This window comes from Pieris rapae, chromosome 6 (genome assembly GCF_905147795.1).
Source record: "Pieris rapae chromosome 6, ilPieRapa1.1, whole genome shotgun sequence".
NCBI classification, from domain to species: Eukaryota; Metazoa; Arthropoda; class Insecta; order Lepidoptera; family Pieridae; genus Pieris; species Pieris rapae.
In genome coordinates, this window is record NC_059514.1 from 6,495,261 (window position 1) to 6,522,818 (window position 27,558).

General features: G+C 31.9%; 3 protein-coding genes across 5 annotated transcripts in view; 1 reads left to right on the plus strand and 2 right to left on the minus strand.

Moving 5' to 3' along the window:
* The window catches only part of LOC110992467 (microtubule-associated protein Jupiter), an 84,339-nt gene extending 76,000 nt beyond the window's left edge, over window positions 1-8,339 (plus strand). For 2 of the 3 annotated variants that reach the window (XM_022258306.2, XM_022258308.2), the window contains 4 exons: window positions 4,178-4,331; window positions 4,712-4,850; window positions 5,633-5,722; window positions 7,047-8,339. In XM_022258306.2, coding sequence (XP_022113998.1) covers window positions 4,178-4,331; window positions 4,712-4,850; window positions 5,633-5,722; window positions 7,047-7,180 — 517 coding nt within the window. In that variant the 3' untranslated portion in view covers window positions 7,181-8,339. The remainder of the gene's footprint in view (window positions 1-4,177; window positions 4,332-4,711; window positions 4,851-5,632; window positions 5,723-7,046) is intronic. The other variant, XM_022258307.2, reaches the window with a different exon arrangement.
* A 392-nt stretch (window positions 8,340-8,731) lies between these two features.
* Window positions 8,732-11,757, minus strand: LOC110992424 (D-aminoacyl-tRNA deacylase 1). Its single transcript, XM_045628479.1, has 5 exons — window positions 11,611-11,757; window positions 11,305-11,395; window positions 10,723-10,849; window positions 10,249-10,357; window positions 8,732-8,939 (listed from the first exon to the last, which is right to left on the minus strand). Exons 1-5 carry the CDS (start codon window positions 11,651-11,653, stop codon window positions 8,791-8,793), a joined length of 519 nt encoding a protein of 172 aa, XP_045484435.1. The 5' UTR covers window positions 11,654-11,757; the 3' UTR covers window positions 8,732-8,790.
* Window positions 11,758-12,412: 655 nt separating this feature from the next.
* LOC110992458 lies at window positions 12,413-15,880 on the minus strand. The gene is made up of 2 exons (XM_022258286.2): window positions 15,675-15,880; window positions 12,413-14,256 (listed from the first exon to the last, which is right to left on the minus strand). The coding sequence occupies exons 1-2, from the start codon at window positions 15,706-15,708 to the stop codon at window positions 13,892-13,894; spliced, it is 399 nt and encodes a 132-aa protein (XP_022113978.1). The 5' UTR covers window positions 15,709-15,880; the 3' UTR covers window positions 12,413-13,891.
* Window positions 15,881-27,558: the final 11,678 nt, after the last annotated feature.

A 27,558-nucleotide genomic window follows, 5' to 3' on the forward strand; every position in this document is an offset into this window, starting at 1 on the left:
ATTTTTTACTTATGACAAAACAAATAAAAATTTGGATACATCGTTAATGCTAATGGCCTCACCATATCACAATTTTCATGAAAGTCAGCATAGTTAAGCCAAAATATCGTAATACCTTTTTTATGATTTTAATTTACGACCATCTAAAATAGACAAACAAGCAATAACTACTTATAATAAAACCCGCTCACTCAGCACGCGGCAAAATGGTCCCTTATAGCGTGCAACGCATTGCGTCTAGTATAATATTAAACAATTAACTCTCACGCACTTTCTTCCCTTTCTTAATTATAGCACGGGCTCTATGTTATTTTGGTTACACCTATGTAATTTTATCTTGTTGCGTTGTCTTCTCATAACTAATTTTCAACGTTAGACGCTTGGCTATTATTTCTTGTTTTAATCTGTGACATTTCTTTTTTACAATGAATCCTGCGTCGTTTTCTAACCTGAAAATACTTTTTAATATAGACATTGACGTGATTCAATTCTACAAATTAAGAAAGCTACGATATTGTTTAAAGCTCTATTGATCTTTCGGGCTATAAAGCTTAGCTTTGAGCTCGGAATGGTTTATGACTTTTTATAGAATAATGCAACAGGAAGTCTACAAGAGATTCGCTATGGTATTGTATGTAGTCTATTCATGACTGTAGGCGTTTTCATGTGACAGACGAGCAGTGGTGCATAGCGACCGGAAACCGCACTAGCGCGCTATCGATTTACTTCTGCGATGCGGTGTACTCTATAGTCTATTATTTTACTATTTTACAACGCTAATTATCTTGAAAAAGATTGTAGAATTTATTAACAAAACAATATGTAAGACATAGAGTAGAAGTCAAACAGTTAAATTTTTATTGTTAAAAAAGTTAGAGCAACATCGCAACAGAGAAAGCGATGCCAGAATGGATCTGGCGTGAGAATAAATGTTAATTTTCGTCTCTCGAAAATGGTTTTAAGCAATGTCGATGAGTAAACAAAAAACACAATGTCATCACAAAAGTATGATAGTATCTGAAAAATGTATATCTCTGGCTAGGGACTTGTAACATTTATCTGAAGAATGCCAGCTATTCTTTATTCAGCTTTCATATTATTCGTATCATCATATCGTATGACTTATCTACGATCTAAAATCAAGATAGCCTTGGGGCATTTATACTGTCGCGCTACTGTTGTTTGTACTAGTCGTGAGTGCCGCATCAAAGTCTAGTAGACAATAGTTGGTATTTAACGTAGACATTGATCATGGCTCATTGGCTCATGGAATCATACTAATTATTCGAGTTCCGAGAAAGTAAATATTTATATTTTTTATGGCCTTTATTTTTATCAAAATTTAATTTCACTATAAACACATACAGTTTGTTGCATGAAAGAACTTATCTCAGCAATATTGCCAATATTGAAGTTTTGTGTTTGATAACGCCGAATTGTTTATAAATAACACTCGTATCAGATTTAGAATGCTCCGAGTGTTTTCTTTTGTCAGTGTTGGCCGGTAATAAATTAATTTAAAAGTTATTCTTGCGTTAACTATTTTTCTGATAAATGTTGATAGAAAGTATTTTATCGTCATGCTATTTTTCATTGCAATATTCAGTGTATAAATCAGAAATATATTTTAAAGATGTTTTAAATATTGGCAATTGCATTCATATTGGGCTTTGAGAAATACTTTTGAAATTTTCTCACTATTCAACCGTTTCTTTATATTCACTCAGCCACAGTGCAATCGTAAGATGAGCACTATAGAAACCTTTATTGTAAGGAATTGGTAACATATGAATTCCTTATGTATTTAATTATGAATATAAAGCGGTCATTTTCAGAACTCTGGCTGTACTAACTGATACATATAATTCTGAGTAAATACTGTAGCCACCATATAAAGTAGTTACTTTGTAGGTGGCTTATAGAGATAATATTTATTAGCTTTCACGTGTTCTTGTACACGCTCGAATAACTTTGCTCAATCGCCTTTGAAATTGATGCTCATTACATGACTTGGTGCATAAATTGTAATGCATAGGTAGCAACTAAATACTAATGGGTAAAGTAAGAAATGCTGTAGACTCGTAACTAAGTCAGCATCTTAGACATCAGTTATCGTGAAGATTTCATTATATATTGCGGATATATACGAATATAAAAGTCCTTGGTGTGTATTTAATTATATAACTATAAACAACTCATTATAAACCTATGCGTTCGTAAATGGTAAGTAAAGACTAGATAATTAGCGTTAAGAAAACAAATATCAGTTTAAAAGGGTTCTTAAAAATACTCAAGTTATTAAATTTCCAATAATGGTGAAATATAGATCGAGTGAGATTTTATTTTCATACTGCTGTAGCTTTTTCGGTACCATTAAGGGTGGACTACCCTTACTAAAATTGTACTCATATCGGTCGTAGGCATGTTTTTACCATGCACAAAATTTTAAGGAAAACGTCAAGAATTATAGAAGTGTTATAATGAGAACTCGTAGTGAGGCGTATAAATGACATCTCGTTAAGCCGTCTTCGTTTCGCAGCTTACAAAATGCCAGCTCCAGGCATCGCTTTAATAACTTACGTGTGATACGTGCACCTATGTTATACCTACGTCAAATTTCTGTACGTCCCGAAGTCTTATAATGTTAAAATATATGTATTTCTCCACGTTTGATATGAGTTTTTATTTAAAAATTACCAGGACAGGTTCAGGTTTATATGTATTTACGCCAGAACCCAATAATGAATTCACAATCTCAGATTGAAAACAATCAGACCGTGACAATCGATCGATCTCTTATCTGCATCCCAATAACCAAACCCTACGAAGACAATTCCTTTTTGGCGACGGATAAAATGCATTTTCTTTACTCTTTACTTACTTTACATTACTTAGATAATCAATATGAACCAAATAAAGTAAATAAAACCGTACAAATAATATTAAAAAATGCATGTTTATGTTTAAAACATACCAAATAGTTTTTAATTACTTTAAAAACTGGTGTAATTTAAATCTTAAGATAGGATATTAGCACAGTTGAAATGTCATTTTCATATACACCAATCCGACATCCGATCCGACCACGGTTAGCTTGTATCGATAGATCGCTATTACAATCCGTTGATTAGTTATTGGCACACCCTTATCAATATTTGGATTAAGATGTCTATCTCATTAGGTCAAAAAGGGATTGAGATAGGGTATTTGGTTTGGGCGTTAGAGGGATGGACGCAATCTGGCGATATCAGAGACGTACTGATTAAAAATCAAAATTTCACATTAAAGCGTGACACAAGCTTTCCATCATTACCTTGAGGTCCCGTTTCAACATTCAGGATACGCGCGTCCTATGCACTTCGTTGATTCACCAACCCATTTCGCTAATTAAGGTCAATGAACTACAATTCAATGATTGTTCAAAGGCAATTTGAGTATGTATTGATTTGCGGTGGTCAAATGACCAGTGGTCTGTCCCCTGCGGAAGTGGGCCCCTCCTGTACTTTGTTAATGAGTTATGCATGTTCAGGTAGGGACCGATTGCACTTTTGGTATTTCGTTTCGGTAACATGATAGACACATTAACGTATGAACCAGATTTTGAATATATTGTACATTTAATCAATTTTATTTTTCTACACACCTTATAAAATTTGAACACTAAACACAAAGGCATATATATCTATCTACTCTGTAATCATAAAATTATAAACAAACAATTGCATCGAAATGTAAAGTAGTCAGGTTTTTTGGAGTCTATTAAATAGGAGTACCTATACAATAATTCAATAAGAGCAGTGTTGGTCTAGGGGCTTCAGCGTGCGACTCTCATACCTAAGGTCGTAGGTTCGATCCCCGGCTGTTCACCAATGGACTTTCTCTCTGTGTGCATTTAACATTTGCTCGAACGCTGAAGGAAAACATTGTGAGGAAACCGACATGACATGTCTTAGACCCAAAAAGTCGACGACGTATGTCAGGCACTGGAGGCTAATCACCTACTTGCTTATTAGATTTGAAATGATCATGAAACAGATTCAGAAACATGAGGCCAAGATCTAAAGAGGTTGTAGCGCCACTGATTTATTTTTACACAATTCAATGACAACATGAACAACCAACATTTGCTCTAGTAGTAACACTTTACATGGTCTCATTATTGAAAATTGTGTTACAGAGTTCCCAATGCCCCAAAGAGCTGCATCGCGGAGATATTCAACGCGGACGCAGTGGACGGCGGAAGCCCCGTCAAGAACGGCTCGTCACGCTCTCGCTCTGTGAAGGACACACCCACTCGCCCCAGGGACACGCATTCCAGGCTGTTCGGACAGGTAATATCAAAATTTAGATTGGTCTTGTTGAGAACTTGAGAAGTTACCGATGTGTGGGCTATGTGAGTGTGGATTCGTAATGTCCATTTATTTGCGGACCTCGTGTATTCATAGATGAGATGTGATCTTTCGTAATCATAAATTAAATTTCAGAGATAAATAATGAGTTAAAAGGTCTTGAGGCTTCATTTAAATAAAACATAGTTATTCCATCTGTTTTAGTATCTTTTTATATAAATAACTATCTAAATGTTAACATATATTCAGTTTTAGTAAGGTTAGTTTTAAGAAAACCAGCTTGCCAAAACTGAATACTCATATGAATAATCCTTATTAAGTATTTATGCATCCCATCTATAATATAACATGTTACGTTTCAGAACGCATCAGCCTCCGTGACTCCAATGATAACGGACACAATTCGCAGCAACATTCAGTTTGGAGACGGCGCAATGAACGGCGGAAGTCCAGCTCACTCGCCCAAGATGAATGGCAGCGCTTCTTCTACGCCCAGCAGAGGTGAGGGCGAAGCGGCATCTAACTGTGAGTCGAATCTGATGTAGGCACGATTGCACAAAAGAGAGCTAACACGATTGTGGACTGGAATTTCAATACATTGCCACCGACTGTCATAGTCACGAAAGTTATAAAAGTAATTTGACCTGCCATTGATGGGAGTAAAAAGTAAATTTAAAGGTTTCATAGCAATTGCGAATGAAGAACCGGCATTAATCGTTTTATGCATATAACAATAAAATGCCAATTACAGTAATACCGGTATATAGTAATACCGGTTTCAACATACTCAATCTACAAACTCATAAAATGTTACACACGATAATAAGTTAAGATTTTAATAATACTAGCGTGTCGAATTTTGGTAATTACATATTTTTTAGGTGTCAGAACTATTGCAACGTTTCTAAGAATTCCTTTCCACTTTCGTTTCAATGTAAGCATACAGAGATGTTGTAAATTCTAGATAGAACTGCAACTTCTCTGTATGCGGCATTGGGCTCGCGTGCTCCGAGCACATCTAATTGCATATGTGCACGCTACAGAGGACGCTTCACATATAAACACTATCTCTCATATAATATACATAAAATACGATGACTAAGCTTAAATGTATATAAATTTGAACAAAGAAAACAATGCTTCGGGCTTAGCATGAGTTTCGGATCGATAAAATCACAAGGCGTTTTATGTAAATTTAATTTCATCGAGAAGGTCATTGTTTTTATGAATACATTATGTTAAGTCTATCTTCGGATGAAAACCGTTTTGTTCTGAATGGTCAGTAACGTACTCGCCACCGAAGAGGAACCCCGTGACTGGCGACGGTGTGCTCCTCCCGCCGCTGCGACGCAGACACCCGCAGGCCCAACGAGGTGCTGACTTAGACCAACATCCGCAGCCGACGCATCGATACTTCACAAGCGATTGGCCTCCCCCACCCGCCAATTATTACGTAGAATCCACGGCCAGACCCTGCTTGACATCCCGCCAAACTCCTTACACTCTCCTCGGTCTCGAAACCGACGATCCTGAAAAATCGCATCCAGTAATAGACCCGGATTCGATTGAACCCCTCGTTCTGGACCGTCAATGGCCACCATTCCCTGCGCAGCATTACCTTGAACCGCGGGAAATTAAGGTTCCTCATCATCCTCTGCCCCCTCACTCATTTATTGGCATGACTTCTGCGTTAGGTGAAAGGCCAACGCCCGAGTATAAATATAACCCTATACCGACCTTAGATGGTCCAGTAGACCCTTTTACTGTCAGTAATCTTGACCCTCCACCCACTCTCTTTAAATACGAAAGGGATGCTCCCATACCCGATGTTATGCCTCTTCAGACTTCATGTGGCCCTGGTCCTAGTACCCTCACGGGTTTTCCTCCAATATTTCATAAATATGTCCCGGGATTCCTGTTTGATAGACAGCAGCATGCGGAGGACTTCAAACATAAGACGTATTACGTAGACTATGTTCGCCGAAGAGAGATGGGTGGGTGTTTAATTTAGACTGAAGGAGCACCGATTGTAAAAATTATGTACACTTTTATTGAAACTAGCACTGTGATTTTTTTGCAATAATCTTTGAAACGATTCCTTCAAGTCGCTAAATTAAGCACTTAAGCCCGTTAAATTTATTTGCTTATCTCTTCAATTAGAAACGTTTAATATATTAGATTTTGTTGTTATGTATTCCTAGATGTTGTATAGTTTTCATTATTTCTTTTGTGTACCTACCTAGTATATTATAGAGCACGCAAATTGATTTCCAAATTATGACAACACGTCGTATTAATTACTAAATTGAGACATACATGTCTCATAGGTTTTAATTGTATGTAGTTAGAAAATGAATGTTGTTAACTTTGATAATTAGCTTCTGTATCAAATGAATACCTATTTGTTGTTTCGTAATTTCTTGACGGAATCATCCTTAGATAGACTACGTTTAGCTCATTTAGTGATTATAATGCATGTACCATTGATTTTCCATAAATATTGATAATATTTACTTACATTTTGTCACCTTTTTATACATCTCGCCTCACTTTGCTTCTCAGTTTACATTTAATTACAAAAATCGACTTCTCAAGTCATTAAATGTGTCTTGTTTATTTATATTTCTTAGCTGTTTAAATCTCAATTTGCCTAATCATTTAAGGATTAAAATTAACAAAAATCTCTTAAAATTTCAGAGGGAAATCCGATAACCGGCGACGGCTACAAATCATTGAACGGTCAAATCAACACCGTTACATCGATAAACGGACACAGCAGCATTCTTCATAACCGAGTCCCACCTGGGGGTTACTCATCCGGTCTATGGTAATCTGACAGACGACATTCAGCAAACATACGAAACCTCCTTCGATTAATTAATGACAGCAGATTGGCGCCATTTTTTACAAGTTCATAGAAATACTGGCCGTTTGATGTTAACAAAAATTATGTGTGACTGAAACTGAATCGCTGTTTAATATAACATATTTAACGTAAATTAGTGACGTAGTTAAAGTCGTCAATCTATTGTCATTGAAGATTTTCTAAATCTAGAGCTATCTAATTTAAAATAAGTTTTCGCATTTGCAATATATTCCATTATGGTAAATATAAAACTTTTAATGTACTAAATTTAAGCCGGAACAATTTTATTTTATTGACAAATAACGTCCAAAAGGGTATATGTTCAAAAATCCTTAGCCTGTCCCAGACATTATTTAATTTAGACATAGATATTTTTGTAATATTCGGTTAGTTGTAGACTCCTTGTTGACACATATTTTATAAATAACTATGTCCATTGTAATGACCGAATACATAAAGGCAGCTTAATTTAAGAAATTAAAATATTATCTTCTTTACTATGCTTTATACGAAGATATTATAAGAGCCCTTAAAATTAATAATAGCCTTAGACATTTTGTTATTTTTAAAATACATTCGTCGACTTTATTGATAAGGAAAGAAAAATTTCTAACACAGCGCATCAATTGTAATTGAATTAGGAGTGAGGATGTATCAGCAATATACCAAAACGAATAGTGCCTTGATTGGTGATTTGAAAGTTCTATAAACAAAGTTTAGAAGCGTGAATACGAAAGTGATTATATTATCTATATTTGACAGTATAGAAATAGTAATCATGTGGCACACAGGCTACATATTAAATTAACATTAATTCGAAATAAGTAACATTAATCTCGATTGTTGAATTTCATTATCGTAATTTAAATAGAGGGTTTTATAGATTGCATTTATTTTGTCTGTTTATAATTTTTTTTAGTTTATTTTCTACTCGTTTAGTATTAATTTGAATTTTGGTCGATTATCTGTTAACAAAGGATCATAGTAATGTTTGTGTGTTAATAACGAATAGACTTAGTTTAGGCATATCAACCGTGTTCTGTCTTATTACCCTGAAGCACTGGCCTAACCCTAACATGTTAATAGATAATAACCACTATTTGAAAATAAAGTTTTTTAATAATTACGTTGGTTTTATTTAATCTACAGAGTCAACCCAACGTCGGAACTAACTTACCTGTCCTTCAGTAGTAAAAGATTTTCTTTCCTGACTGTATTAGTGCCAGCTAGCATTTTTTCAGTTAAGGCCTAATTCCTCATAAAACAATAGAAATAGCACAACCGGAAATCGAACCGGCTTTTAAATCCAAGAAATAATACTTAAAGGACTTCAATTGATAAGAGTATAAAAAAGGGTAAATGAATGAGTTTTTCTGAACTCTAAAAAGTAGGTACCCTTAGACACTAAAACAAATCATTTTTATACTAAGATAAATTGATAGGAAAAATTTATATCATGCCTGTTGCAAAGTTTTTTGTAAGGCCTTGATCTGAAAGATTCCTATTAAACTAAAACTTATCAGTATTCATATATTTTATGTACAATAAAAAACTACAACTTTTCAGTTCTATAAACTATCTTTCATCATTTTCTATTTCACTTATAGCTTGTCTAGGTTTGTCCTTTGTTTTTGACTTTTCACTGATGGGAGGTGATTCAATTTCTAATGTAACAGGTCCATCATTTTGAATCGATACTTGCATATACGCTCCGAAAACGCCATCTGAAAAGTGTCAAATATTTTTTAATACAGTTGCTCAAAAAGTGGCATATTGCAGGGAGGTATAGCGTTCGGAAAGTGGGCTATTACACACTCGTGCCTTTTCTTTGCCATTCCCGCACTCATGCGTTCTCTTTGCCAACTGTCAAAACAATGTGTATTAAAAAGAAAAACCAACCACGAAGGTTTTATTAAAAAGATTCATAGAAGTTTTTATGATATATGATTTCTAAATATCATAATAATTGGATTCAATAAGTTCGGTTAGGTTTCTTTTCATTTCATATCAATTAAAAAAATATTAAAAAGAATTTTATAATATATACAAATACGTATTTTTAAAAAGTTTACTAATAATTGGATTCAATAAGTTAGGTTAGGTTTATTTTATTTCATATTAATAAAAAAAATATTAAAAAGAAAAAACTAACCATGAAGTTTTTACAAAAAAAATCACAGAAGTTTTTATGATTCATGCAAATATTTTAAAAAGAAGCTACTAATTGTTTCAATATCAGATTTAATGATTGGACTCAATGAGTTAGATTTGGTTTTCTTTCAATAAAAATAGTCTACTGAAGAATTGGCTGTATGGGCCAAGTTCCCTTTGCCTACCCAGAATGGGTGAAGAAAAGAAAAAACAAGCTTTGCTCATATTCTTTGCGGTTGGCGCCATTTTCAAAAAAATGTTTTTTCGAGTTGAGTTATTTGTTGCACAAAATGAGTAATTTCGACGATATTTTATTTGAATGAATACCACCCGAACGCAGTATAATTGCACAAAATACTTCGGAGAACAATTTACCGGAAACATATAAGTAGCTACATATCTACGTGCAACGAATTTATTCCGTAGAGAGAAGAGAAAAAAGCAAATAGTTTAATTAAATTGCTTAATTTTTTCGCAACTGTATTAAAAATAGTCGTTCAGTACACGTGCGGAACCGTCATTGCAACTTGTTCCAACTGTCAACCCTCACCTTCGGCTGCGCCTCGGCTCGGGTAGACATTCGTCGGTACTCGTTGCAATGACAGGCTTTCCGCACTTGTAATGAAATATACTATTTTACAATACAATGATTATATAAATATTTAAGGGCCTACATTCATTTAAGTATTAGTATAATTGAGAGTTAATTTTTTATTATTTTATCCAATATTGTGGCATATAAATATTTGTTTCATAATATCTTTTAAGGTACTTAAAGTATATACCTATTGAATAATAAAGTAAAATTGACATAAAACTAATAAATGTAGGTTTAAAAATCCAAAACCTTCTCAGTAGTCTTAGGCCAATTATATTACTAACCTTTAACCTTTTCTGGTTTATATTGACTTCTTAACAATTCTAAAAACTGTTCATAAAACTCTTTTGATCTATCTCCTGGCATTGCAAGGTGGAAGTCTGGCTTATTTCCCTGTAATGGAAAAATACTTTGTAAATTTTGTGACTAGTTACATATTAGTATAAAGTATCAGAATTACATGGAAAAGAGTTATGATTGATGAATATTACAGTCCTGTTTTAACTAAACAATTATTACTGCTAGCCAGTTGCTTTGTCTATTTTTTGTTTAGTATTCAAAGTCTATATGTTTTAATTAAATTAAAATGCTGTGTGACATTTTCACAAGCTAAAGATGTAGAGCTCATGTTTTTTTGATATATTTGATGTAACTACATTGTAACTATGTTAAGAGTTACGGCATATTCTTTAAAATTTATAGCTAGGTATATGGCATAACTTTATCACTACAAAGCTAAAAAACTTGAATTAATTTACCTTCCATGTATTATATAAGGTAAACTGGCTAACACATAACAATTCTAATTCTGCATCCACAACAGTTCTTTTCCATCTCTTGTCTGTTTCATCATTAAATAGTTTTAAAGAAAGTAATTTACGGGCCCTGTAAGAAAAAATTATTTAACATGTCAGTTGGCCTTTTGAATCTTAAAATGTATTTGCTGGAATAGGATATAATTCTCCAAGATTGCTATTCTTTTTATATAATACTTTTAGTGTATACTGTATTCTCTTTCCAAGATATATTGATAACTACATAATAACAGTTTTTCTCCTATTCCAAAGTGTTGCTAATATTGAGCTACCTAAAATGGACATAACTTGTTTTATAAATATAAGTATACCATTTTCTTCAAATAGTAATATTATTACTGCTTGATTGTATATTAGTTGATAGCATATTTACAGCACAAATACTTGTTAATAAGAATGTTAATAACACCGAATAATTATTGTTTTATTAAAATCAATACAAATACAATTCTTAACCCAACAGCACGTTTAGACTATAATACCCATGATGTAAAAATAGTTAATTAAATTATAATAGCTACTTACATAAACTCCATATCCTTAATGGTATCAGTGTTTGATATACCTATAAAGATGCATAATCCTTGTCCAATATTACTAACTAGCTCACCATTGACTAAAATAAAAATATAATTTAATTTTTTTTAATAAATTGCTTAAATAAATATTACCTAAACAATAAATATATATCTTTATCGATCGTTCAATAAGTTATACAAATATTTTTTTTATAATTAAAACATTAAATACAAACAATATAGGTACAATAATATCTATTTTAACCTCTAAACTTTACTTATTGAAAAATATTTGTTAGTATTTTGAGGATACCTGTAACATTGGCATTTAGTACACGTTGAATAAGAGCTTTCATAACTAATTTTTATGTATTATTCTTTTTTTTGGTGAAATTGTAATTATAAAATGTAATTCTCTTATCACTTATAATGTCTGATTTTACTAGTAATTAGTAAATAGTAAGTAACCAATTGTAAACTGTCAGTTCATGCATGCAGTCATACATTAGAAACAATGAATGCACGAAGTGTCAGATGCTGCTTAATTATAGAAAAAATATAATATTTAAAAATAGAAACGGACATATAATATTATATCTTATCTCTTAAACGAGCAATTCTTGTATATATATATATATATATATATATATAATTAAAATCTCGGAATCGGCTCCAACGATTTTCATGAAATTTAGTATACGGGGGGCTTCGGGGGCGATAAATCGATCTAGCTAGGAATCATTTCTAGATTACTAGATAGTTTTACAACTTAAACATAGAATTGCTCGTTTTAAGATGTCAGTCAAATAAAATCTTTATTCGATAATTATATTCATATTTCACCATTTTATTAGTTTGTAATTCGTACTTAAATATAATTAAAGCTCGGGCATCCAGGTACTAAAAATAATAAGAGATATTTAATAACGACCAACCGTTGTAATTCAAACTCAAAATATAAGGGGGATTAAAACTAGCGGACAGGCGAGTCGTAAAACTATTATTTGTAGTAACTCGAGGATTTGAAATAATAATTATTATTGCATTAAGAAAATTTTGATAATCAGATGTGTAAGGGAAAATCTTCATAGATTGACTGTAAGAATAAAACTTCGTTTTTCACGAAAGACTAGTTTATTTCAAACTTAGAGACTATGTTTAAGCATTATAACAATTAAGGAAGCTGTAAATACTAAGGAATTACTAAACAATAATATTTATTTGCATCCACAACAGACAATTTTATAGAGTTGTGCTTAATATTTGAAATAAATTTATTGGGATATAAAAGCCAGATGCCATTAAAGTTACCACAGAATTTAGACTGTTCTAAGTACTTTGCAGAAGTATTTTATTTAGATTAAACTGCCTTAATGTAGTTTTATTAATCTTAGCACATCAAATGATTCTACAAAAAGTATTTTTGTACTTACATAGGTACCAAATCACACTTAGCATTATGTCACTTAAATTTCTAAACAATATTAATTAAACACTTAACATATTGTTTGTGATACTTTCAAAGAAGAAACAGCAAAATGAACACAGGCTTGGTAGATCTGTGCTTTAAAACTAAACTATTAAATGCAAATGGCTTGAAAGTTTTACAAACCTATCTTCTGCTAAATTTAAAATATGTTATAAGTTTTAGTTTCAATAGCACATAGACATTGGAATTCGACAGAAAAACTTTTATTTACAATAGTTATAAAGTTTGATGAAACATTTGACAACATCATTGATACATTATCTAATACCCAATATCAAAAATTTATCTTGACCACCATCAAATGGCATACAGGTCAGATAATCAGGTGTAATATAGCAAAAATTGATAGGTTCTCGACATATCTAGTAACTATATTCTGAAGGAGATCTCTACACAAATATACATAATAAGTATAACAATAATTTTCTTTTAATAAAAAATTCTCATATTTCTTATACTATGAGTATTTTCAGAGTTTCGTACCTTTTAAATTATAATCATTCTTTTACACTCTTTTTAAATAAATTCACATTCTTCATTAAGTTTAGGTACACATAAATTCTAAGTCACAGTACATGCTAAAAAGCTTGCTGATAATTAATTGGGCTGGGTCAGTATTATTAATAATCTTTGAAACTCTCTTAAGTTTACAATAGCAAAACGAGTAATATCTTTACCAAACTAAGTAACGGGATCAACTTGTAATAATAAAGGGTAATAAGTGTATAATAAATGGTACGAAGAATAAACACTAACAGCCTCTTCCATTACAACCTCATTATAATTTAAACAACAAGAAAGATTCTTAGAGTAGCCACAACTTTTTAGAATAAGACACTGAATTTGATTACATTATTGCTGGGTATGAAAACTCTACATACTAAAATCTATTAATTATAACTAATTTCATAGTAAGTAGATGTCAGGTTAATAAGTACTTACTACAATAAATTAATTCAGTTCCAGAGATCGTCTCTACGTATTTTAAAATACTTACAATTTATAAATACTTTTCAAGAGTGCCAGTAAATGTGAGGGAAAATGAGAATAAGCAAATAAACCATAATCACTCATTCCACCATTATTCATTCCAGTGGTGAACGATTTATTCCGGATCTCTTTTTAAATATATTTTTGATTCTATTTCCTTCTTTAAGTCTGGCAACTGACCGGCATTGTAAAGTCGTACATATTCTAAATAGCGTCTCTTATTTTCTGGATTCCTCATAATAGCCGATACAAATTCCGATGTTTCCTTCTGCAGAGCCACGATTTTTTCCTGAATAAGACGGTTCTTGTGCATAAGAATGAGAGTTTTCCAGGCGAGGTTTAGGATCAGGCGGTTTTGCGCAGCCTTATCAGGCAAAGCTTGGGTAACAACAACTGGAGCCTCTTCGCTTACCACAGGAGAAGCTAACCATTGCAGTCTCTGTAGACGTCTTGCCTCTCGAAGCCTGGTTACACTGGAACCTGAAATTTAATACAATTACCAGATTAGCTTTGTTTTGCTTATTTTTAATTTTGGATTAATAATAATTGTAGTTCATTACTCATATTCATGGATTTACTAAATTATAGCAGATTGATGTACAAACTTAAAAGTGTATATATATAAAAAGTAGGGGTAAAAAAACAACTCCATTCTTTATTTCTTGAAAAATGTAAATATGAAGTCAAGTTTTTATTAAATAAATGTGCCGTTTATATAGGTGCCAAAATTTATGTTGTGCTTTCAGCAGTTCTTGGATAGTAAACGTAAAGCGATCATCACTACATATTATAAAACAAAGTCGCTTTCTCTGTCCCTATGTATGCTTAAATCTTTGGAACTACGCAACGGATTTTGATGCGTTTTTTTTAAATAGATAGAGTGATTCAAGAGGAAGGTTTATATGTATAATAACATCCATTAAATAGTGGAGAAGTACTGTTATTTTTGAGGTTTCTAATGTGATGTCGTAAATAATTACATTTTTTCCGCTTACATTGCAAACGCAGGCGAGTTTTATCAAAATAATGCACTAAGTATTGTACACATTGAAAAGGTCTACAGAAAAGTCCGTGATGGTATGTCTATCTCTTATGGATAACCCACATTTTTATATACAACGTTCACAGATTTTCTGTAGTGTATTTAGTATCAGCATTGTACCCGTGCGAAGCCGGGGCGGGTCGCTAGTTAATCATAATCAGAATGATGTCATTTTATAAATTAAATGACGTCACTTGTCAATCCCATAACGAAAATAGTTTAAACCGTAAATTTACGTCTATGTATGCTTCTACATAAGAATGACGTCGTCATTAAAAATTATTAGGTTTAGTAGGTATATAACTCTATACACATTCATAAAAAATAAAATGTTATGTTTAAGACTTAATTTATATCCAATTGAGATTTTATTAAGAGTTAAGAAAAAAGGAAAATTCTAATAATGAGCCGTTACTTGTTTTTATTAAATAGTTAAAATGTATCACTACAATTTCAAGTATATAGTTTCTATTCCTTTTAATTACATATAGTGCTAATAATTTGTGAACATCGAATACAATGAAATCACAAATTAATGAAATAAATGAGTATTACACGATTACTGCTAACATTTGACATTAGACGATGCATTTCTACATATTTTCTTATTTATACAAGTCTTCGTCTCGTACAAACATGATACAAGAGAGCCACTCTCATGTCTATTAAATGATTTTTTATCAATAAAAAAAATTGTCTTAATCAATTGTTTAATAAATAAACACAATCCGCTATATATAACATTAAGTAAATACGTTTCATTGTTTGCGGTAGGTCAGCGAAACATTCAAGTACATTTCTTGTTAAACAAGTTTATTTATATAATTGATGACAAAGTAAGAAAGCTGAAACGAACCTTTTTTAAATTTTCTGGTACGTTTCTCGCACATCTTGGGATAGCACAGTTTGATAGCAACACAAACACTTTCAAAATTCAGATGATTCCGCGGCACGTACAACCCTGTTGAGCGCTGAACGCGAAGTTAGCTCGAGCGATGTTTGTTTGAAAATCGAAGCCCGGGCGCCCGCGTGCCGGCAGTCCATCGCGTCGACGCTGTAACGCTAAAGCAGGATAGAACATTGTGTTGCCATGTATGTTAGTAAAAAAGTCGCTTAAAATTATTATCAAGGTCGTTAATATGTTACATTCATAATTGACTTGTTATCTTAATATTTCACAAAAATCTCAGTTTTTTCAACTATACTATATATTTTGATTGTCACTTCTCATCGCACTTTTAGTACATATATATAAAGTCAGAACCCATTTGGATCATAAATTATAAAAGTTAAGTCTGCTTAGGAGTTTATAGTAATAGTAATTTCCCCTTTTGGACAAATTATATATATATAAATTTGCAATACATAAAATTATTTTACCAGAATTTTTAGATTTTTATTGATGTGGTATCACTACGCACCTCATCAAGTTCTAATAAGCTTACGTCGCATGGATCAACACGTGTGTACATTTATAAAATATCAGTGCCCATTATCTGTCTGCGACTGTTGATGTAGATGTGCTTAGGAATATACTGTACAATTGCAGTTGTTTAAAATAGAACTCCAACTTTAGAAATAGTAACGACCATAATGGAATGAAATTATCTATTATTCCTACAGTTTGACGAAATTACTCTGAATGCCGATGTTTATATTTATTACCTTTATTTATTTAAAATTTTATTTAACGGGAAATTGAATTTAACATATATTTTATTAATTGTTTCGGCCGACAAAGAGCAAGAAATCAATTACCATTTGAATATGTAAAGAAATCAAATTAAGTAAAAAATACTGTCGATTCTATATTTAATTTCATCTGTGACAGTGCACGTTGCGGCTACGTAGTTCATACTAGCAAGTTTCCAGCAATGCGTGAGTCACATCGTCGCGTGCGCATAAACCGTGAAAACGTATACGTATACCTACACTATAGGCTGAAAATCTAAAATTTGTCAGTTTTCTTTCTATTCTTATCATCGATATCTTTCATTTTTGAACAACTTACATTAGTCTCAATAAAAGTCATTAATTTAAAGCATTTTGAAATTAAAGATAATTCAATGAAAAATAATTATTTCCTAGAATTAATATTTTAAAATACTCTAGAAGAAAATCTTTATTCATCAAAAGAACTCGATTAAGAAATAAAAAAATTATATTTTTATAAATCTTAAAATTCTCGACATTAAAAACCGCATGACAACTATTTACTTATTAATGAACAATAACTTTAAGTCGATAAATATTGTTTTGACTCTAATTAAATTAAAGAAAAGAACGAATTTATACAGCAGGAGTAGAGGCAAAAAGACCTTTTAAAAATTTTCTTATACCACACCCACCAACAGTAGAGGCAAAGACAAAAAAAAATTCATTGTATTGCAGAAAAAAATGTTTGAACTCGTGTAAAATGTAACAGTTAGATGTTCACATCAAAGCCTTTATTAGGTTTTGATGTGAACATCTAAGGTCTCATCAACCGCAAACATACCTGATGCGCTACCGTACCGCGAGAGCCTGCTGGAATTCCATGGTATATTTAAAAAAAATATAATATATAGCTGGAGGTTTGTAATTTTGCGACTTCTAAGTCACGCCCCACCAAAAGGTCTTGTTTTATAATACGCGACAGAGTCATCTTCATTTCTCGCGATAAGATTTTGCTTCCCAATGTTTCGACGAATTCTCAGCCTTTGGAGTTCTACAGAGCGCGGCCGCCCCGATCTTTTCTGGTCTTCGATAGACGAAATGTTGTTATATCTGTTGATGATATACGAACATACGGCTGATACCAAGTTTTTAAAGTGTCTGGAATATGACCGACGGCTCGATACCCACATTCTGCAAGACGATCATTGCAATGCTATTTTCTTTAACACCCTATTCCATATTTTAATTTGATAATGAACAAGCAAAAATATGCGAAATGGTACAAAATCTAAAGAAGTTTTTTATAATAACATACGTGTTCTAAATTCAAAACAATTCGAAGTAAAAAAATAAGAAAAGTTTTTATGTAACAGTATTTTTGGGCGGACTAGTTATTTATAATTGTTAAAATACCTTATATTTTTAATATATGTATTTTTGACACGCATCCACATCAAGCAATGTGAATATGCTTTTTATATTATTGAAGCCTTCATGTGAGGAAAAAATATGACTTCATGATTTTGTAATCAAGTTAACTACGTCTAATTTTATTTTAATTATTACATAGTTGGTCCTCTTCTGGTAACTCTTCTGCAATTTTATATAGTATAGTTTATTAGTATTATATTTGTATAGACTACAACTTTTTCAATATTGTACATTTAACGTCACATACTACCCGAAAGATGTGTTAAATGCATTTACACTATGAATTAGTTTCTTAAAATTTAACTTTTTTCAATATGGTGACATCATGAAAGCACATGTGTCTCAACGTGGGCTGAACGTGGCCAGCGACGTGCAATTCGCGTGCACGCTGTAAATTCAAAGATGGAATACATTATTCGTATCTATTCGATTTTTAAATTTCGTTTGAAACAATATATTCATAATTCATAACTGAAACGCTTTAATACATAGGTACTTTGGGCTTAGAGTGTGAGTGTGCCATATATAATATCAATTAAAAAATGAAACACGTTTCACCAATACCAACTGCTCAACTTATTGCATTTAAATTTGGAATTATCATAATGAGTGAAATGAACCAAAAACACCGACAGCGATCTTATCTTAGTTTGGATTACATGTGATTTTTTGTGATTATCAAATACGTTATTGTCCTAAATATAGATTCGCACGACATTGTTTTCAGTCGAACTAAATCGGTACATAGCATAATAAACTTCCCGTAAAATCCATGTTAATCAAGTCCTTGTATCCTCGTTTTTATATTCTTAGCTCGTCATGACAGATCAAATAATAATACAACAAAATTCAGTTGCCCTACATCTCCATATAAGTATGGCTCTTCTATGTCGACTTTTAGGTCTATGACTATGCGGATATGTAACCTTACGAGTGAGAAATGCGCAGACAGATAACATAATATTCTATAGGAGTTTGAAGGTGTGACCTAATAAGCACGTTAAAATCAAAGGTTCAATGTGGTTTCTTTTTTTAAATATCCAATTGTTGAGCAATTGGCATGCCATTTATTATTTTCCGTCTGATTGTGATGCAACGTTTGCCGTCACATGTACAATGATTCTCACCTGCACGTGTCTCCACACGAAAACGTTTGCAGACATGTTTACTGTTTTATTAATTTTTCCGTTATATCGGTTTCGTAACTCATACGAACAACCTTGGTATCTGTACGGTGTACTACGTAAAATATATAGCATTTGTATCTTTCCATAATAAAACATTGACGTATTATTAATTTAATACGTTATACAATTGCCCATCAGGTCTAACGTAGATGAACTGCGTTTACCAGATCATGCATTTTATTAAAGAAAATAACGTATTATTTCTTAAAAGGATGGCAACGCACTCGCGAGCCCATACATACACGGTACAAATTTGTGTGATTTGCGATTACATATACAACCAAAAAAGAAGTAACATGTAATGTCTGAATTTATTGTAATTAAATACACACATAATCAGTTAATTAAGTACTTCACAGCTTTTACCAATTATAAAAATAGTTAATTTAAATTATGTTATTTCATTTTAGAGTATTTTTCTTATTATTTTAAATCAGAAATTTACAGAATATATTAATTTTATCAACTTATAATTATAATTAAACATTTTCTTAATCTACACTAATATTATAAAGAGGAAAACTTTGTTTGTTTGATTGTAATGAATAGGCTCATAAACTACTGGACCGATTTTAATAATTCTTTCACCATTCGAAAGCTACATTATCCACGAATAATATAGGCTATATTTAATTTTGAACAAAAATAGGGTTCCGTAAGATATTAGGGTTTTTCGGACACAAGGTGTAAAAAATCAACCAAAATAGTTACTTATTTTGCGTACCCTGTCTAAACTATTAAAGATAGACCATAAAATGTTCTAAGTAATTGTAGATCTTATAAATATCTACAAAAAGTCCGCGACACACTATACCTATCTATGTCGAGTGAGGCATAAATGATATACATGGCAAAACGACGTTTGCCAGTTCAGCTAGTATGAGATAAATTCAGATACAATTACATTGTGCTACATATTTCTATATCCTATGATCATTGAACTGATGGGAGAGTTATTACGTACTAGGCCTTGGGCTTGCGACAAAAATTTTCGACAGTGTCATTTCAAACAAATTCGTTTAGCGTTAGTGGGTTATGCCTGTTAAAAAGTTATTTTGTCTATAACCGAAGAATCAGAACCAAAACAACTGAGAGCTGAGATGTTCACCATATTTTTTTACTAACACTTTTAATTCTATTGAATCATGGTGATGTCCTATTATTGACGTAATATTTTATATTTTAAATACATACGAATTAGATTTAAAAAGTTGATTAATAGATTTTGTTTAAAATGCAGTTGGCATAATAAATTCGATTGTTCTTCCATATTCTTGGCCTTGGAGTCTAGACAAAAACAGTTACCGTAATGTGACCCTCACATTTAATCTGTAGGGGTGCTTCTTGTATGCCATTTTTCATGATTATTTTTTAACATAACTACCGCAAATGCTTATATGTAGTTATACTAAACCGAGAAACAAAGACGTTATTTTGCATTAAGGAGTACAATAATGCCATATTTTTACGTAAATAACTTTGAATTCCAGATAATAACTCTGAAAATATAAAACTGCATAAATGTAACGAATAATTTATGAATAAATGTATAAGTCACGTTGCCTTTAGGATTTGTTGATGCGTTTTGGAATGCGCGCGACATGATATTCGAAAAAATACGTCGCAACCGTAATAGGGTTGCGCATTCCTACAATCTGCACTTTACAGTACTAATAAAAGTTTTTTGCAATAATGAATGTACAGAAGATCATGAGTCGGAGAAATGGACGCGCATCATAAAGCGTGGACTAGTCAACGCCGAGTTCAAACCATGTCTGCAACAATTCTTATCAGAAACTGAAAACCTCTTGGAATCTTTAAAAAAGGAGTTGTGTTACTATAGGGACTATTTAGCAGTTTTTTAAATAAATTCCATAAGTAGTGTAGCAAAATACTGAAATATTTTAACACACAAATACGTAATAAGTGTAATATGTAAACCAAATATTGAGAGACCGATTGATATTTTTGTCGAAATCTGCCTATGACTAAACGGCAGACAAGACATGACAGAAGACAAAAAATGTAATAAGTCATGGATATGTATGAGCTTATGGTTTTGAATTGTTTTTATAATAATATAAACGTCCGAAATCGTTTTTATCAGTATTGCTTTTTTTTTGTTAACTATTATTATTGATAAGAATATTGTAATTATTTAAAGTCCTCAGTTAATTCAATCAGAAAATACGTAATTTGCGAAATTCAATAAAATAATCATCACATTGTAGTATTCAAAAGCGTTGCAATCTGTGGCAACTGTGTTTTCTGTCAAACAAACAAAAATATCTTTATTCATAAACGTAAAAAAGTACACATACGAACGTCAAAAAAAAATTAATTGTAAATTTACATTTACCACCAGTTCACAAGTCAAGGGCGTAGAGCGGATAAGAAGAACTGGCAAATAACTTTCCCCCACTCTTTTCAATCGCCAAGTTTTCAATTCAAATTGTTTGAATATCGAATTCGATACGCACTTGAATAATTCATCTATATAACGTATACGATTCGATACGATACGATTTCAGTTCCCCCGTAAAAGTAAGGTAAAAGGTATGATTCCACCTGGAACAGCCCTAAGTCACGTTGAGCACACGATTCGGAAGCACATGGCGATTCATGCCTCACGTTGTCACCTAACATCTTGTAACGATTGTATTAACATTGTTCGCACCGTCTTTGATAACAAACTGTCCACGTGTTCACACATTCGAGTGGAAAAATACTGAATTAATGTATAAATTTGCTTACATCACAGGATATATTATCGGTAGATGACGTATGTATATGTATCTTGTGTGTATCTTGTCCGTCAGACAAGTATAGTTTTATTGCAGGTCTTTGAAAGAAAGCACAACAGTGGTTGTATTTTTCTTTATCTACTTAAATATAGGTATGAATAATTTTTGACTATTTTATTAAAACAAACTTCTTGGCAAGTAAGCAACCAGACAGAGACATTGTTTTAATAAAAAAAACAAGCCGTTCTCTTCAAGCTGTTTCATAAATAACAAGCTCTTTTCAAGCTGTTTTTGTAAAACCAGTTTTGTTTGAGAATCTTCAGTTTTAGTAAAGTTTAATATTATTGAACAATTTTTTAAGGTATGTGTTACATTTGTTTGGATGTCAACTCGTCTTACTTTGTTTGTCAAGAATAAAAACGAATCCCTCGGCATTGAATGCTCATGCGCAGTTAAAACAAAGGATTGTTTTGCAACGACGCGACCTACTGAACGGCCATCGTTTGTCACGTTGTACACATTCCATGCTAATATTACCTTTTGTATTTTACAGTCTGATGTAGTTTTGTGGATATTTTATGCTTCTATTAAACAACCTAGTACTGTCCATTTATGATTATTTGGACATTTATTTTTGTATTATGAAATTACAAGGATACTACTGTACAGACTCATGGTAGATGTCGTGAAATGTCGCATCATATATGATGAACATTCTTAGCCGACATCGAGTCATTGCGTGTTTTTTTTTTAAATTATGTTCGTTACAATTAGTAAACAAAACAAGTAACTATATACTCCAGAATACGAAAGGCTGGTGGCAGCGGGGTCTAGCCGATCATGAGCTTAATATTTATTCTTCGTCAAACGCTGGCTGCTTTTATATATTGATAATTGCTGTTATCCTTTGCTTCGCTTCCCATATGCCCTATCCATAAGTGTACCTGTGGCATTAAATTAAGTTGCCACTATGGCCTTCAAAAGGTTCCAGGTCGGACGGTTTTCTCGCCATTAACATACTCCGCTCTATTGCCTCTGTCAAATGATGATGACGGAGAACGATGGCAAGCGGACGGATGGGATGTCATTGATCGCTTGAACAATGGGACGGGATTTGGTATGAGATTATACATGTGTGGCCATGATAGCACCGTCTGAACTGTACCTACTTTACTTTTAATTAAATTTATAATTTTTTAGCTGCATTGATCTTCGGTGATTCGTGTGCATTTTCTATTTCGGTACACGTTGCATTTGACCCAAGATCTGGGTCATCACGTGGCTCAGAGCACGTGTCTATGGCCCCTGACACAAATCGCCACTGTCTGACTCTGTGTCAATATATTTTTTATTGTTACAACATTTTATTGAGAAAGAAATTCTTATTTTTCTATGTGTTTTTAATGTCACTACAAAATTTAGATAATACTGCGGATATCTATACTAATTGTCAATAATAATACAAATAATATTATATTGAATATAATTCTCTATTCTCTAAAATCTATTCGACCTATTATAATCTTTCAATATTACAATACTCATACCATAGGTATTTCAAAACCATTAAATAATAAAAGCCTGCTTCTATTATTATTAAATAATCTCAAATTGCATTGGACCTGCGTATGACATGTATTAAATGTTGAGTAATTTTATATGTAAACTGTATCCACTATCACAGATTACTTAGAATTCTATTACAGCATAAGTAGCTAAGATTTTAACATGCTCGAATGAATTTCGTCACACACTTACTTCAACCTAAAGCACTGCTGGATAATGTAAGTTAGCACGTGAACTCGAATATTGAAATTTTAATCTTGGGGGCCATTTACTAAAACTGGCTTTAAATCCTTTCCAGCTATTATATTATTACTTGATAAAAGTATACAATTCATAACATGTATATGTTATGAATTGTGTGATTTCTTACGTAACAAGTATTGTTTCAGATGGATATACTGAAGACTGATCTCCTATTTACCTCGATTATTTATTTATTTTTTGAGCTGCGACATCATACATAATTCTAAGTCTACAGATTATTTTACTAAAACTTACATCTAAAATGTATGACAAGAATATTAACATTAAGTTTTACAAAAAAAAAATACAATCAAAATATATATATCTTAATATATATATTTCTTGTGTGCGTGTGTATGTGACTGAACTCCTCCTAAACGACTGGACCGATTTAGACGAAATTTTTTGTGTGTGTTCAAGGGGATCTGGGAATGGTTTAGATTCACAATTTTGTCCGCTGGACAATGTTTTTTTAATTAATTTTCAATTTATTAGTTGTTGTTGATTTTGGAATGTTTTACATTGGATCCGACAGACGGCGCTACCATCGCAGTGTCAAATTTTAAATAATATTCGAATTTTAATTTTAGTCTGTCCCGAAATTTAAAAAAAGTTTTGTTATCATTGTGTTATATCGTGTGTGACCATGTGCTGGATCGTTAGATATTGTCATAACATTTGAATAATTTTTAATTTTTTAAAATTTAATTTTCATCAAAATGGCTTATTAAAAATTGAAATTTTGAAATTAAAGACGTGTAGACAGGACAACGTCTGTCGGATCCGCTAGTATATATATATATATATATATATATATATATACATAAGATTAAAGCACACATTAACAATTACCAGAAATTGTTCATTATAACAGGATTCAATTTCAATACTTAAATTACAATTTCAATGATTAAAGAACCCGTATATAATTGTTTTACACTTAATCTGTAACTTGAAACATGTGTGACACATTTTTCTTCTCGTGTAATATTTTTTGCTGCCTTAACAAAAAATACGATACTCTAATTGGTTTTAATTGTAAAAGTTGCCAACTTGTCCATTTAGCAGGTTACTTATAACCTCGTTAAATTTATATTTGCACGATAACACGTATAAAAATTGGCTTAGATATGAAAATCACTAGCCATTTCAGCATAATATATAGTACATTCGTGAATAAGAGGATTTCTGTACTCGTCAATTCTCTGAATGATTTTATTTCTGGCCCTAAGGACGGATTGTTACAGCGATCTTTCGATACAAGCTATCCATGGTAGGTCGGATCGGTGTAGATATGTGGATAGACCTTTGTATGTAAATGACAGCTCAACTGTGCCAATATCCTATCTTAATATTTTAACTTACACTAGTTTTTAAAATAATTAAAAAGCTATTTGATATATATGTATATCTTTGAATATTATTTTTACGGTTTTATTAATTTATTTGGTTTATATTGATTATCAAATATGAGTGTAAAGAGTGAAGAGATTGCATTTTATCCGTCACCAAAAATGGATTGTCTTCGTAGGGTTTGGTTATTGTGTTGCAGATAGGAGATCGACTATCACGATCTGACAATCCACAATCTCAGATTGTTTTTTGGATTCGGTCGTAAGTAAGCATACTTACATGTGACAGTTTAGTTCACTGTCCCTTTGATAAATAATTTATAACACTACAATGATATACGCAAAATTATTCATGTAATCTACTAAGTGTTTGTCTGCGTTGAACGCGTGACTGCGCTGTGTATATTAATAATTTTACATTACAGTTCGTCATTATTCGAACCGCTCAGGGTCAATCTGGTCCAAGAATAGCATCGAAACAGTGGCTTTTTTACTAAAGAAAAAAGGAACTACAGCCTGAGACAAAATCTGGGTTTCTCTGCAAAATCTAATAGCGATACTGACGGCGATCCTGATCAAAATAATGAGATTTAATCTGCGCTATACCAAGGATGTCGCATCAAAATGCGTTACTGGTATTTAAAGAACTATATTATCTAAGTTACATACAATGAAGTCGAGATCCGAATCGCTGACGTCATTGGAATTTACAGAGTAATGGCGCCAAATAAATTTGTATGGAAATAGTTAAATGACAATCATGACCATATTTCCATAGTAAAAATAATTTGGTTTCAGGCCGACGAATAAAGATAAAAATTTTTTGGGAATAGCGTATAGGAAAACATGCTATACCTATATACGTTTTAACAAAGATTAAGCCCTCCTTAAAGATAAATTAATTTATAAAGCTTTTTATAAATGTGACCTAATCCTTGAGATTGATTTGCTCCAGTTCAAACAATTTGTATTAAAAACTTGCCGATTGAAAGAGTGGCGAAAAGTTTTTTGCCAGTTCTTCTTGCTCGCTGTACGCCCTTGACTTGCGAACTGGTAGTAAATGTAAATTTACAATTAATTTAATTTTTTTGACGTTCATAAGTGTACTTGCTTACCTAGATGAATAAAGATATTTTGTTTGTTTGATTGTACGGGATTTCTTCCAGCACGGCTTATTATTATATTATCTCGTGTTCATGTAAAACTACTAAACTAAAACCTTTGAATATCATTTAATAGTATTTATTTTTTACTATGTACCAATTATTTATTTTTTGTTTATATTTAGATTGTACGGGATTTCTTCCAGCACGGCTTATTATTATATTATCTCGTGTTCATGTAAAACTACTAAACTAAAACCTTTGAATATCATTTAATAGTATTTATTTTTTACTATGTACCAATTATTTATTTTTTGTTTATATTTAGAATACACTGTTTTTAAACAAACGCTTTTATAGTTTATGTACGTTGAATAATATTTGAATTCTCAAGATGAAGTGTTCTTATACGTATAAATCAGTAATTATTGAAATATCTGAATCAGAGAACGTCAAATTTTTGTAAGCGAAGCCTCTTGAACTAGGTCGATGGTTAATTTACTACGGAATCTGTACATAAAAAATGCCTACTGATGAATTATGCTCTTATTTTACGATAGAAAAGCAATATTGCTATTCAAAAGCTCGCGAATATTAAAAAAATATAATGTAATATATATCAAACAATCAATCAAAATTTATTTATTAAGTTTAGATGCGACTTAAGGCATGCTTATGAATGTCAAAAACGTTTACAAAATTCGCGAAAGAGCAAAACTACGCCATCCGTTCGCAAGACTACCAGGAGGTCTTGTTCTGAGAAGAACGGGCAAGAAACTCAGCAAGTTTTATCCTCCCTTTACATACAATAATTCAAAAGAAAATGTCATAAACCACAACGTCATTTAAGTTACATAAGTAAAAATAAAATACAATCTGTTCTGTGTATATAAATGTTAATATTATTAAATATCTGCTCTAGTGTAAGGATAATTAATAGAAATTGGATTAAAACCCTTCCGCATGTACGGAACAATACTAGGTTATAGTCACGTGTTTCATTCAAGGATTATGTGAATAGTCTGTGCGTGCCACGTGATGCCGAGGTCGACGACCGCTACGAGACACCGTTCACTGAACAAATGACTTAGAATTCGCCATGACATTATTTTATAACCCACTTGTATTTTAAAGGTGTAACTTTGCTGAATAAAATTTTAAGTTCAGATTATAATTCAAACAAGGATAGTTATTCACATGATATAACAAGGAAATGTATATTTGGGAAGCAAAAAGTAGTCTAATTAAGTGATTAGACTACTTTTTTCACACCTATCACGATTAAAAGTAATTTTAAAAAGTTGTTATGTTTTGTATGTTGTTTTTTTTAATTACTACTAATCATTAGTTCTTATTTAATAAAAAAAATGTATTTAACAATGTAAAAATATATTGTATATGCTATACTATATATTGAATATAGTATAGCATATGCATAACAAAGTACCAAAAACAGTG